The 15,736-nt window shown below is 34.1% G+C and overlaps 1 protein-coding gene across 2 annotated transcripts; it reads right to left on the reverse strand.

Annotated features, from left to right (window-relative positions):
* Positions 1-441: 441 nt before the first annotated feature.
* On the reverse strand, positions 442-15,296 carry paqr5b (progestin and adipoQ receptor family member Vb). 2 transcript variants are annotated; one of them, XM_083550049.1, is made up of 8 exons: positions 15,163-15,296; positions 12,872-12,999; positions 6,775-6,980; positions 6,474-6,600; positions 5,588-5,629; positions 4,645-4,741; positions 3,065-3,209; positions 442-1,844 (listed from the first exon to the last, which is right to left on the reverse strand). In XM_083550049.1, exons 1-8 carry the CDS (start codon positions 15,214-15,216, stop codon positions 1,582-1,584), a joined length of 1,062 nt encoding a protein of 353 aa, XP_083406175.1. In that variant the 5' UTR covers positions 15,217-15,296; the 3' UTR covers positions 442-1,581. The 2 variants fall into 2 exon arrangements, with proteins under 2 accessions (XP_083406175.1, XP_083406176.1); XM_083550050.1 differs by lacking the exon at positions 5,588-5,629.
* Positions 15,297-15,736: the final 440 nt, after the last annotated feature.

Below are 15,736 nucleotides of genomic sequence, written 5' to 3' on the forward strand. Positions count from 1 at the left end.
ATAACTAATAAATACAAAATGTATTTTGTATATATAGATGCTTTGTAATTTTTTGTATTTAATTTAAATAGAGCACTCTATATAGAAAAAATATTTGAGAGGACTTTCAAAGGACTTGTCTAATAAGGGACTTGACCGGCAAAAATACAGAATATAAAATCAATGGGAAATAATTTCAAATGTAGTATGTACTGCAAACCAGCCTCTAGATGTCAGCAAAGAACACCTAGTCATGTATCATTCCACAGGGTTCCAGGCGTGACCCTAAACTGTAGAGTAGCATATTCCCCAGTGTCTGTGTGGGTTATTCACCTCTCAAATCTTTTAGTTTATGTGTGCTTATGTGCATATTGTGCGTAGCATCCCAGACCAGCAATCCAATCATCCCAGAATAGCAATCCCAGCAATAAAAATTTTTTTCTGCCATTATAAAACTTATGTGACATTTTTTATTATAAAGGCATTAACATTACAAATAGTCTACCATCATTAAATACACATAAAAAAGCCTTTTACATAAAAGATATATACACTGTATGTGATGTCTACCTCCTGACTTTCTACGTATAGCTCACAAAAAGTGTGAGGCCTGAGATGATAACCAGCGTCAGAAATACACCTGTGAAAATACATATATAAATATACACACAATTTGCATCATTCAAATAAATTACTTTTAATACTACCTGATGAAAGAAATACTCCAATGTTTTCAACCTAATCTCATGCTAATACAACTGTAGTTCATGTGCAATTACAAAACACTTTACTGCAAATAACCTCCTCTTATAATAAAAGTCTAAGAGCAGATAAACATGTAAAATATGGGCCTATGTAATGTAAATGTAAATGTAAAATAATGTAAGAATGTAAAGTTCAGACTCAGACAGAAGCTCTTTTCATAAATATAGTGAGGAGTCTTTCCTGTTCCTGTATCTGATCTAATCAGATGGAAACGGAGGCATTTCTATGCTCACCAATACATATATAAATATTTTGTGTAGGAAAGCAGTGTGTTATATTAAAAGCAACTGGCTCTAGACTTCTGTTATAAGCAAGATTTTAAGTAATCTGGTGTATTTGAGTAATATGGGTATATAATTTGAGTAATATGGTGAGTTTATGCCCTAGCACCTCTATGCTGAAACAGCTGGCCCTTGAGGAAGACATTTAACCCTCTCTGCTCGAGAGGAGCTGTATCATGGCTGACCCTGTGCTCTGTCCCCAGCCTCCTTGCAGGCTGGAATACGTGAAGAAAGAATTTAACTGTGCTGTAATGTACTTTATATGTGACAGATAAAAGATTCTTTCCTACTATTGGTTTTTTTTTCTCAGACTGAACAAAAGTCCCAATTCTTGCTCAGGCTTGCACCGGTAATTAAGATTAGGTTGAAAATCTTAGATTATTCCTTCACTTTTCCGAAAAGGCTCAAAGCCATTGTGCATTTTCTTATGCTCTATGCTTTTTTTTTATTTATTTTTTTTTTTAATATAACCGTTGACAAACGTTTTTTGACATAACCCTCCATTATATCAGTTCCAAACTTCCAGTGGGGACTCAGAGAGCTTGAGTTTGTGGCTTCAGTTCTTCGTTGCTGCACTGGACCTTTTTCTGGTTGCTTTTCCTCGAACAGGACTGTAAAAAAGAGGATAACTGAAGAAGCAGATTATGCCCAGACTAATAACAATGGACAGCATAGTTGCTCCCTGAGTCCCTCTAAATGTAATTTCAGGAGCATGAACACGCAGCCATGGCCGTCTCACAGCCATGTCCATCTGTATGGCCTGCATTTGAAAGTGTGTGGCAATGACCCCACACACGTGGAACAGCTGGTGGCTGTGGCCTGTAAAGGAGAAGGAAAGGGAGAAAATGAGAAGGAGTTTTTAGTGACTCATGACCTTGACTTTGATGTTTGCAGCAGCATAATGACAGCAAACCTATAGATGTATACTGTGTATAGATCTTTTCTAAACTGGCACATTTTGCGTAATGAGGCATTGGCAGTCATATGACTGATTGTTGGGTTCATTTGTACCTAATGAGCTGAGACTGAAAATATGCTTAATCTAGTCACCTTTTAAAAGGCATTGATTCAAAGCTAAGGTCATTATAGGATTCTGTTGTGCGTTTTAAAACACTCTACACACTGACATGTTATGTCTCTTCTAATGTATCCTAATGTACTGGATGTTGGTGAATACAGTACAGTATGTGTTTTTTTTTATAATTATTATTTATTTTTTAAAGCTTATGTCTGTTAAAGTCTGGTGTGACTGCCACTTACCTCCTAATCGCACAGTTCCTCTTTATTTTTATCAACCAATGGAACAGATCAACCTTTCTGTTTTGCATTGAATCGAAAGGCTGTGCTTCACAAGCTCACGTAAATAAACAAATATACTCGTGTTTCACACTACGCGTTTATTTACACTTTTGAGCTTTTTTTTTTTTTTTTTTTTACTTTTTCTGGGAAAGTGAAATATATTCACATTTAGTTTGACTGCTGTTTTATCCAACAAGGAACAGCATGTTTTAAAAAAAAATTTTTTTTACGTTTCCCATATTATGTAATGTAACAATCTGTAATGTTTTGTATATTAAGTGTCCGATCAGCAGAAAAGTTTTCAATAACTTTATTTGAAAGCTCCACCCTGGGGCCTCAAAGTCTGTATCTTGGCTCCCCGTCTCATACAGCTTAGAGGACACATTTAAAAACAAAGGTTGACTGAATGTTCCCAGTTGCTGGACCTAGGCTCTGCAATGAGTTTCCATTCCACATCAAGTCTTCACTTAATTTTAATTATTTTAATTCATGGTTATGACTCATGTATACTAACTCACAATACTAACTCATGTTAGTATGCATTTCTATATCTTATATATACTTGTGTTACAATATAAGGTAGAGAATAAAGGTTTGATCCTTTAAACTTTCTTACTTTAAAAATATTTCCTGACTTCATACCATTTTGCATTAAACAGCACACACATGCTACCCACCCTGCTGCTGGACGGTTGTGCAAACACGCAGAGCAGGTTTGGGAGTGACCAATCACAGCTTACCTATTAGGTCGAAACGTCCAGGTGCCAGCCTTTCGGGCAGATGTGTGGCAAACAGAAAGCCTGTGAGGAAAGCCAGGAATATGTGATAAACATGGAGAGAGTTTGCTTCATTTGCAGTGCAGCCTTCTCCCTCACACAGAAAGATCTAGATAAAGAAAGAAAATGAACACAGGTTTGTATTGCTATCAAATGCTGCTGTTTGATTTGCAAACTGAAGGTCTGATTCAGAAATGGTTTAGTAAACAGTTGGTATTGTGTACACATTCAGAGCTAAATAAAGAAGACCATGATTTGTTTGGTTCATAATTCAGTTCTTTCAAATTATTCTGTGTATTCAGCCTTTTATTTTGGGATAGTTTTATTATCAAAGAAAACACCCACTTTTCCTTTTCCACATTTACTCGGCAATAGGCTACTGAACAAAGTATTATAATCATGATGGTTTCTCCAAATCTGCCTCATCAGCTTTAAAAGCAGTGGCGCTATTTTACACCTGATGTCTGCATGAGCTCCTGAAAAACTAAACTTCAAAAACATGTAGGACCACTTGCAAATCTATTATCAGCAAGCGGAACTAAGGCTTCACAATGTATGCTTCATCATGCATACACAAACATGCAAACAATGCAAACAATGCTACTGGAGTTACAAGACCAAGCTATTTTAAAACATTAACAGCATTTGGCACCCTTATCCAGAGAAACTTACAAATAAATAACTACGGATCTTGCTCAAGGGCCCAGAAGCGGCAGCTTGGTGGTGCTGGGATTTGAACTTGCAACCTTCCAGTCAGAAGTCCAACACCTTAACCACTAAGGCTATTATATGCTTTCTACAAGACATTTGAAACAATCCATTTGCATTTTTTGCCACTCATGCTGCATCATAAGACAATAACAGACAAGGAGGATAACGGTATGTCATTTGCTCTCTTCTTTGTACTTTAACTCCCATACATCGATTATTATTGACAGATATATTGCTGAATGTTTGGCCTGTAGATACAGATTACTCACATTATTGAGATTTATTTGGAAAAACATATAAGTAGAATATTGCTATTCCTATTATTCATATATTACAATCAAATATGTATATATTATAATAATATATATTATTATTGTGTGTTGTGTAAACTAGGATATAAACCTAACACCGGCGTGACCTTATTTTGCCAACAATTGCTTATAGGCTATGCTTCAACACTCACACAAAAAGGCCTGATTTCTTCCTGATGTCTTAACCGCATCCATATTTGTTCACATCATGATAGTGACAAACGAATAAATGAGAATTAAAGTGAAGTTTAACTTCCAGGCCATCATGCATATAGTAAAAATGCTCCTTTTGGTATCTTTTAGTTGAACCCATGCCAGGAATGCATAAATCTTTCACAACAGTCTAATTTTGCCTTTATCATTCTGTATCTCTTGGCAGACATATGCAACAGCTTGTTTTTTCTCTCTGCTCTCTTAGATTACTCTTTTTTCCTGTATGCATATTTAATGAGAAAACTAAGAACATTCCAGAGCGTTATTGTTGTATTTTATTTGTGGGTGTGCATACGGTTAGAGACTCACCCTATAGAAGAGAGGAATGTTGTCAAACAGGTAGGGGTAGGAGAAGGCTAAAATACGCAGAACCTTGCCAAATCTTGGTCTCTTGCATTCTGCAAACCTGGGCATCAGATAAAGAGAAATTTAAAGGTGTGGTTTAAAGACAATTGGAATCTGACAAAAGGGTGCGTTACGAAAACTGAACAGACAACATTGATTCATTAAAAATGTTTTGCTGTGAATTTACCAGTCATTTAAACCGGAAAATCTTTTCATTTAAGCTTTAAGTTGGATTCAGTCAGCACTGCTTAATACTGCTTAAAACCACTTCATCTGTATTGTTGATTAGAAAGCAGACTATGTACATGCATGAAATAAGCCAAATGATAGAGAACAGCCAAGAAAGCAAAGGTTCGTTAAAGAAAAAAAGGCCACCTTGAAGCACAGTAAAAAATAATAATAATAACAATAATATTTGTGCTTAGTAATAAGCTGATTCTTGGATGACTGATGGTATATTTGTATTATTCTTGTTTGAAGAATAAAGAATGCACCATTTGTTCAATTGCCAGTTTCAGATTGCAATGCAGCACTGATGCCAGAAACAATGATTACAACTAAAGTTATAGAAGCTGATCTGTTTAAACATTGATTAAGGACTAAATTATACAGAATATAGGTGAAATATTCAATCAGCTGTATGGCATCGTGTGTCGTGTAGAAACCATTAATCAAAGTGAAAATAGAGTAACATGTTGATGTTATATATATATATATATATATATATATATATATATATATATATATATATATATATATATATATATATATATATATATATATATATACAAAATATTATTTGGACACCCTATAACAATCATGCTAATTAAAGATTAAATATGCAGGGTGTATTTTTCCTTAACAGGTCATGTACACAGTAGCAAAAATAACCAAATAAAGCTTTTACCTGTTCTTAGTGTCAGTGTTATAGTGTGGCGGGAACCCAAGCCTTAGCAGAAGAAAGGAAGTAAGAGAAGCATTTAGCTATAAGCGGTTAGTAGTACTTACACATTGCACTGCAAAACCAATTTGCGGCACAATAAATCTTCTTTTTAACATTGTTTATTGTACACACTATGTATGGACAAAAGTTTGTGGACACAAGATTCGTATGCGCTTTTTGAACATTTCATTCCACATTTAGTCTCCATTTGCTGTCATAATAACCTAATACCTCTTCTGGGAAGATGTTCCACTAGATTTTGGAGTGTGTTTGAGGAGATTTGTGCTCACATGGGTGTTAGTAAAGTCAGGTACTGATGTAGGGTGAGGAGGCCTGGGGTGCAGTATGTGTTACAATTCATCCCAAAGGTGTTCAATAGAACTGATCTCTATAGCAGGCCAATCAAGATCTTTCACTCCAGTCTATGTAAACCATATCTTCATGGAGGTTGCATTGTGTACAAAGGCACTGACATATTGACTCTCCTAGCTCAAATCAGAGGAAAATGTAACGCTACTGCATCCAAAGATGGTTGTATACCTCCAACTATATGGTAAAAGTTTGAAAGAACCACATATGGATGAGCCAGTCATTCCCAATACTTTTTTCCATATAGTGTATATTTTAAAATAACCACTATTGATTTATGTGAACTGTGTTTTTGTTACTGGTATTGTGTTGTCAGGAATCTGGATAATTTAAAGTATGTTATTTTTATTTCCCTCCTTTGGTATGTCAGATTTTCAATTGTATGTCAAGTCAAGTCAAGTGTCACAAATTAAACAGACTCATAACTTTTACTAAGGTCAAATATCATAGCATTGATCATATCGGATGTCCTTGTTATTACCTGGAGTAACAGGCCATGGCAGTGGAAATCACAGAGTTGAAAACCCCCACAGGAACATAATATATATGAAATGTACTGTTCACCCATGTGTCTGGCATAACGTATTCAGAGTAGGCAAGAGCTGAACCTAAACACAGACAGAAAGACTCACTATTAAAGGCATACAATTTACATTTCGTATTTACCATAGAGGACATTCCTTTTATAAAAGAAATCCAAAGCTTGACTTTTTATCATGGCAGTGATTGTACTGTACACGCATTCATGTGTCAGTATGAGTGTCTGTATGCTTTAGCCATACCCAAGCTATATAGACTGAGTGCTCCATAATCAAAGAAGTAGCAGATATGGCGGGAACGTGTGGACATCGTGCTGAATGTGTGAGCACAGCTGGATGCCAGCGGGTACATGCAACAGGAAAACAAGAAGATCAGCAGCGGCCATGTGTATGCATCGGTCCACACATCCTGCATAAAGACCACTGACAAGAGTGTGTACAGAAAATACCTGAGAAAGATGAAAAGAGAGAGAGAGAGAGAGAGAGAGAGAGAGAGAGAGAGAGAGAGAGAGAGAGAGAGAGAGAGACAGAAAGAGAGAGAGAGAAACACAGAATTTGTTACTCCAAAAGTATTGGAACGTAAATACAAATTTTGTTTTTGCTAAGCATTAAGGACATATGAGTTGGAAATTAAAAGATAGATACAAGACAATAGATCAGAATGTCAGCTTTCATTTTCTAACATGGTTTAAACTACTCAAAACATGGCACCCTTTTGTGACAGATCACTTAATAATTACATGAGTGAAATTATAGTATTGTCTTAATAAGTAATTTAGTCATTTATGTAGTCCAGGTGTAAGTATGTACAATTGTGTAAGGGAATGTTAAAAAGAAAGCACAATCCACATTCTTCCTTATACATAGGCTGGTGATGAGAGTGATGCTGTCATCCCCAACCAGTGAGAGTGGAAACATTTCATTATAGTTCTCACAACCACAGGGTGAATATTTCATGTAAACTCTTACTGTTGCCTGAGTGAGCTATAAGTAGATTGTCTGTTTTTGTGCTCTTGAGATTTTATTTGTAGTTTGTAACAAAATAATGTTTCACATCTCTGGTTTAACAGTTACAAATAATCCCTTACAATAACCCAAGCATGCAGCAACTGCCATAATATTTAACTCTGAAAAAAAATTCAGCTTTGCATTAGTCACACATTGAAAGATGAAAATTATGTCTGAGACAATGCTTAAGATCATCACAGGAATGAGAGAAGTGATGGAGCCGATATAGAAACCATGGTAGTGTTTCCGTATCAGTTAGCACAGTATACAGTGTTAATAATCTGCCACAGAAAAAGCCAGAGAAAAGCTTAACAATTAAGAGATTGTGTTTTATAAAACACTTTAACATGCCTAGACATGTTAGTGATGAATTGATTATTATAAGACACAAGCACACACAGAAATCGGAGCTGTCTAATCAGCCTTGTATGATTGCACGAACAGGATTGTGTTTGCATGTTGCTATAGGTAAAGTCTATAAAGTCTGAAGTTACACAAGAGGGCTGGGAGAAGAGCATTGTGAAAGGGAAATGTTTGGAAGGGCAAACACAATCAGCCTGGAGCAAGTCTACATTTAACAAACGCTCCTGACGACAATGTGTCAATGAATAATTTGTTTTAAACTACTTCTGGTGAATTGAAAGAATCCAGGCATGAAAGTGGCCATGTGTCTGAAGGTTATTTACACATTTCTTTTCTTTTTTTTTAACAGAGTGTGTTTTTGCAAGTAAATACTGACCTTACAGACCCAACACACAGACACATACAGCATATTGATATCATTATCGATAATACATTTTTGTATTAATGGTTTTGTATTATTATATTTTAATTATGTAGCTAGTCTGGGTGACTCAGTATTAATTTAGTTTTAAATAATACTCCATAATAATAATAACATTATTATATTATCCATCATTATTATAGATAGAAAGTAACAATTATTTTGTCCTTCTACTTTTTTTAATTATTTTTTGAAATCTGTAATTTTACTTAAGTGTGTTTTGTTTGAAGCATTGTGCTTCATTTAAAATCACATCCTTATTACTGAGTACAAAAATATATAAAAAATAAATGTATTCTTAAAAAGTCCATGTATCTTCCAGAACTTGCAGTTTGATTTTATGTAAATCAAAGGGTGGCGTTAAGCATCATGATTGGTCCTCATGGCAGTCAATTGAAAAGGGGTGTTGATGTCACTCCAAAAAGCGACTCATGGCTGCTGTGGTTAACTTGTACAGGTGTGAATATGGCTAACCAGCATCAGCTGGCAAATGTTAAACAATCACCGCAAATTAAAAATGAGTATACTGTTAGTGGCTGACAGATGCTGTGAATATACACAAAATCCTAAATCAAAATCCATGTCACCCATTAAAAAAATGTTCAATAACCTGTGAATGTTTGATATTGTCCAGCAATTCTCTAACAACTGTGGCTCAATGACCTCTGCTATTTTATCTAGTTTTAATCTAGTTTAATCTATTTTATCTAGTTTTTAATCTTAACTTAATACCCCTATAATAACTAAGTGAAAACAGAATTTTAGGAATGGCTGTAAATAAAAAAAATAAAAAAAAAGAAAGAAATATCACGTACATATATGTAAAGTTTCTGTCTTACAACAGGAACCTAAAAAATAAGTCCTATTAATAGTGTAAATATATATAAAAAATAATGCTTGGGATATGCTACCTCCTCTTTCTTTTTCATATTAAACATGCGATATATAAACACAGTCTCACCGCATTTCTTGATGTCGTCACAAACTTTAATCTAATGTTTCGTGTTCATGGACATGAATTTCCCTCTTTTTTCACTTAGCACCTTAGAAACTCTGTCTGATTCCATCTACATTTCTATTAGAGAATAAGGCAGAAAATATACAGTTATGGGTAGGTTAAGGGTTAGGGTTATACTTATAATAAATGTGTGTGTCTCTAATTATTGCAGTCTCCTAAATTAACCAGGAGAATATATGTTTACTGTATTTTGACTGGAAGGAACCACTGACAATGGTTTATAATAGCGAGAGGCTTACAGCAATAAAAACAAGAATAAAATCTCCTGCTTAAATGTTGAGTAATAGTGCTTGAAGATTAAAAAATCAATAACAAAGGAAAAAAAAAACAGTACAGCATCTGTGGTATCCAGTGGCAGAAAGAAAACTTTAGCTGAGGCACCAAAAATACCTCCTATTAAAATACATAACATAGAAAGTCGTCCTCAGTGACACGAAATAAGAGGGAAATTCTTGTCTGTGATCACAAATCAATAGATTACATTTCTTGACTATATCACGAAATGCATTAAGACTGGGCTGGATGTACAGCTGAATAAACTTTTCAGAACAATTTATGTATTAAAGTTAATGTTTTCCCATTAAAGTTTTTACTGTGATGTGTATTAATAGCAATTTAATTATATGTAGTATTCTGTGTTAGACTGGATACTAATATTTCATACTACTAGTTAAACTGCAACATAATAATTATATTTAAAAGTTTTCTGTTCATTACAAACTGCAAATAAATGTGCATTTATTCTATGCTTCTTTGAAATAATTTGTGAGACAAACACAGTGTGGTTTATATTAAAACCTCTGTAAGCAATGATAGACATCATTAAATAAATACCAAAATATCATTGCATCTAACATTGTCAAATCTGTACACTAAAATGTTATTAGGTAGGCTGTTTTTGACTAATGTCAATAAATATTGTACAATTTTGGACTGTTCCAGATGGTTAAGGGCTAATGTATAACAATCAAAGTGATTTCTTGGTCATGGTTCCTAAATGATAGTCCTATATTGCACTATAAGAGGGGTTCAAAGACAGCCAGTGTCATGGTCTTGCGACCAAAGATAGACTGTGTCAGAAATTCCACAAATTGTTTCTATTGACTAGCTGATAAAAATGCAATATAATTGCATCACAGCCTGTCATATCCATCAATAGGTGTCATTACTGTAATTCTGCATACATCAAAACGAGGTTTATTAGAGCCACAGCGTGATTAATAATAATCTTATGAAATTTGTTGAAATCACAGTCTGTAGAAGACAAATAACACAGCTAAAACATCTTCTATAAGAGATTGCCATCATTCCCAGGTCTATTACTCTATTAAACTATGAGTCAGGTTATCTAGCAGGCTAATATAATCTTTTAAACTAAGCTAAAATAGTCTAGGCTACTAAATTGTGTAAACTGTTATCACTAGCAAGCTCTGCAATATTAGAGTACATACTAAATAAATCAAATATTAATGCATAAACAACCAACAATTAGTAGGTGAAGAAAACTCTCAACATGCTGAAAGATCCAGGTTGTTTTGACCAGCTACCACCTACCAAAACACTGAGCTAATTAAACAAGTAGAATGCCTTTGCTTTCATTTCCAGCGTCCATCTTATTATTAACACATTTTTTTGTTTAGATTTCTACTTTACTTTCCTGAGATTTTCTACCAAAAAAAACCCTAAAATAATTCTGTCTGTATTGCGCCTTTGGGTAACTCAAAAACTGGTTCGGTTTCCAAACACTTACTAGCTACTAAAGATGGTGTACCAGTTTGACTAGCTTGGTCTGGATAGCTGCAAAAACAGAGACCTATCTGATCAAACTGGTAAACATCTTTAGACTTTTCTTTACAGCTAATCAACTAGCATTTTGCTAACTATAACTTATTTTAAATAATAATATCTAGTAGGTTTGATAACAAGCTAACTATTATGTTGTGTGATATAAGTAGCTTAGTTTGCTATTTCAATTTAGAAGCAAATAGTGTTCCATTGTATTTGTAAACACTGACAATAAATACATGTTTATTTTCTGAGTATGTATCTAAAAATGCACATTTTCACTTTATTTTACTGCACAATTTTTTTAAATATTAATTTCTTAAATGGAGGGCTTTGTGTAATGATTGTGAAAAATGGCACATACAAGGTAAACAGGTGATGTGATCTTAAGTTAAAATAAAATATGAAAACATTCTCAGTTCCAAGCAAGACACTCCTATGCTTGGAACTGAGAATGTTTTCATATTTTAATTAACTTGTTTCTAAAGCAGAGGTAATTATTATGAAGAAGTAAACAGAATAGTGTTCAATAATTATATATGATTAATCAAGTTATTGTTTTAACACGATATTCAAATGTTCTAACTAAGATTTATATATTTATTTATATATAGATTTTAAAAAAATGTGTCGCTGTATGTTGAAATTGATATTATACTGAAATATACAGCATAATTCTGATACTGTACAGCCATGTATATTTGATTGCACTACATAAACAGACAAAACTATTTTACATGAACTAGTATGAATTTCAAGTTAAGGGCGTGTTTTCTTGGACTTTTTAAGGTTAAGAATTGCAAATTGCTACTTTAAATCTAATGCATCATTTGCTCAAACAATTACTAGTACTGTCCCATATAACAAGAAGAACAAACCAAGGGAAAGGAAATATTAATGTGGTGGTATTACATAGTGCAAAAATACTAAAGTCCTGCTCCTGTTTTTGCCCTTTCACTATTTTTCTAAGTCTGTACCAATAAAATAAATAAATAAATAAATAAATAAATAAATAAATAAATAAATAAATAAATTGCATCATTTTTTAGTTGTGGTCTGTATTGCCCTGCTTTTGCTTCACTATATGCTTATACTAAACCTCCATACAAGATCAGATATATTAACAATATATATATATATATATATATATATATATATATATATATATATATATATATATATATATATATATATATATATATATATATGCTAATGGCCAAGAAATCAATAATTCCAAAATGCCTTCCTACCACAAAACCCTGGCACACAACAGGAAAGTAAAACTGCCTGGGCCATTTTAAAGCTTTATTATTCCCAGAGCCCTGAAGGATGAGATGTGATAGAAGCCGCTGGCACTCATGACATGTTTACTACTGGTGGAAGACCTGGGGGAATGTAATGCTAGGAGCCCATTAGTAGACACAGGAGAAGTGTGCAATGTCTCCAGGAGGGCTTAGACTCTCTGGAAACTCTCAGGAGAAATGAGATCCTACTCACTATCTATTCACTATCAATTCAAACTCAGACACTAGTCACCAAACATGACAAACTGTCACTCGTGCTGATTCTAACTTTGTGGAATTAAAAGGCATGTGTTGCAATATAAATGTCTGGTTTATAAAAGGTAATAAACTATATACTTTGGTGGATTGTATATTTAGTAAAGAGAGCATGTGTTTGCATGTGTGATTGTATGTTCTTGTGTTTGTGTTTGTGTGTGTGAGAGTGTGTGTTTAGCCTTTTACCAGGTAGGTAAGAAGTGTGTCCAAACATTGAGAGTCTCATTGGTGAGCTGGAACAGGCTAAGGATGCAGTCGGTAGCAGAACTCCGAGGATGACGATACCCAGAAATAATAGAGTCCTCCTGGAAAGCCTGCAAAGCACACACGCTTCCCTTAAAATCACAGCAACCATCACAGAACATTTTATATTTACACCCTTTTTTGTTTCAAATATATATTTAGGTTTGATATGCAAACCCAATACATGTGTAATGGGATTTAATTTTACAGACAATTCTTCATTAAAGCAGTTGGTCAGATAGAAAATTTGTAGTTCTAATGTTTTTCTATACAGTCTCACTGAACACTTTTCTAGGAACACTAACATACTAATTCTAAGTGAAACAATCATTTATTCCCAAAACATAGATTTTTGGAATGGATTCAAAAGTATGTTAGAAACATTTTAACAAACAAACTTTAAGGCTCTGGTGCATGTCGACATGTTTGCATCACACAATTTCTGCTGAATTTTTTCAGGTGCACGTTCATGCTGCGCATCATCTATCTTACACACTCCAAAGGTGTTCTATAGAATTTATAACCAATGACTGGGAACAATGCTGAAGAGCTCATGGCCATATTCTGAAACCAGGTTAAGACACTACGTTTGATTTGTGATTTAGCGCATGATCATGCTTTAGGTAGCCATTGGAAGATAGTAAATTGTGGTTATATAAGCATTTACTAACATGTAAACTAAATGTTACTTTATTATGAACTAATAATGAGATAAGGCATATACTAATCAAGAACTAACCTTAACTATACCATGAATTATATGGATTCATGTGTGAACAACGGCAACTTTAAATACATGTTGTACATGTTTTTAATTAATGTATTAAATAAGCACTTTAGGTAAAGCTAAATTATTAATTATTAAAAGTGCACTATTTAAAATACATGACAAACACCATTGTTTGGTGCTGAATTATTCTCCTCATGAAACCCACAAGGGCATAATAATAAACATCTGTTTTCACCTGATTGTTCATACCTTTCTCATCAAATCTACCCACTGTGAGTGGTTACAGTGGCCTGGGCTCCAAGGCACTGCTGCATTGTTCTCATGGGTGAAGTACCACACTAACTTGATCAGTACTGACACAATAAACCAAACCACAGAATATGCCACAGTAAAGCAGGAGAAAACCATCATCTGTAGGCAAAAGCTGATTTGTAGTTTGGAAAGTAACGTCTGCTTCATAAATACATGTTAGTGATTGACTGAAGATAATTGAATGAACAGTTTGTCATTATTCTATTCATTCTATTTACATCCCTTTGTGTTAAAAAAAAAAAAACACGAAACACTTCATAACATGCTTTTGTAAAGAAAATTGTCTGTTGTTTGTGTTTATTCTGTAGCAAGATAAAACACAGCACCAAGATATACCGGCTCGAAACTTTAATCTTTTTATTATCACATTATCACAATCACCGTTTCTGCCACAGACAAATAAATATGACACAACATATGCACTCAATCAGAAATTTCAATTATTACAGGCTATAAACTATCACACTCAGATCTTGAGAGATCTCTCAGTGAGTGCTTTATTATGATAGTAGGTTTAATTGGCATGTAAAACCATTAAGCGTATAGCTAAAGGATTAACTGTAACATGTAAATGTGGTGTGCCGAGGAAATCATTTTACAGTCTAATTTGTATTATAATATTCTAAATGATTACATTTAATTCATTTTAATTAATGCATTGAATTTGAAATTATTTTGTTTGTATATTTTCCTAACAGGGTAAAATGTTCGAATCTGATAAAAAAAAAAAAATTGCTTAAAATTTAAGCCCAGGTAAATTCATTATTGTTACAACTTTGTATTTCTTATAAACTTCATAAATTTATTGAGGACCCATGGACACCCATGGAAGCCCCATTTCCTATGTGAAGGGGCACAACTGTATACCCTATGACCTGGACCAGACACATTTTAACTCCCACCTTTTTTATTCCCATGCTACAGTGACCTGCGATTTCCCTGAGTTAATGTTGAACATTTTAGTGTATCTGAAATCATCCCCATTCTCAGGGCTATGTTTAAACAATCACTCACATCTGAACAGAGGTTTATTTTGTTCTGCTTGGAAAAATACACTATAGCATTTGTCTACTGAAGGTCATGCAGATTATTTAATACCATGTTCAAAGATTTCTACGCCAAAATGAAATCTAATATCTTGTTCGTTTTCAGGAAAGAACTGTAGTGGAAATAGATAAATGAAAGGACTTACTTTAGGTACTTGGTGTACACTGAAGACAGGAGGCAGTTTGACTACACTCAACATGTTCTACAGGTTCCTGGCTGCTGGTGCCACCGCCACAGGTTACTGAGTTTAAGTGTAGAAAAAGACCAAGGTCTGGAAGACCAAGTTCAGCCTGGCCTGCCTTTTAACCCCACCCATTCTTAAAGCACACACCTTCTCACACACAGTCATTCAGCCATTCAGGAAACTATCTTGTAATCCGAATTGGCAATCTAAAGATGCCTAATTAGCCCACACACACACACCACACACACACACTCAAAAATATATGACTGCTTAGACTAATGCTGGGCAATATGACATTGGATAATGACTGCAAGGATGCATTGTCTTGTCCTGTCTGATACTCACAAGTCTCTACTAAAAAAAAAAAGATCTACATTTTTGACTTATCAAAGTTTTTAAGTGCATTAAACGTAAGTAGCTGATTTTTACAAAGATAGATTGTTTTACTTTCCCTCATTGTACTTGTTTAGGTATTCAATAACAGTTGCAAAATTCAACTAAATATAAGCACATAATTTTTATTCTACAATATTAT

This window comes from Silurus aristotelis (assembly GCF_946808225.1).
Source record: "Silurus aristotelis genome assembly, chromosome: 9".
Taxonomy (NCBI): Eukaryota; Metazoa; Chordata; class Actinopteri; order Siluriformes; family Siluridae; genus Silurus; species Silurus aristotelis.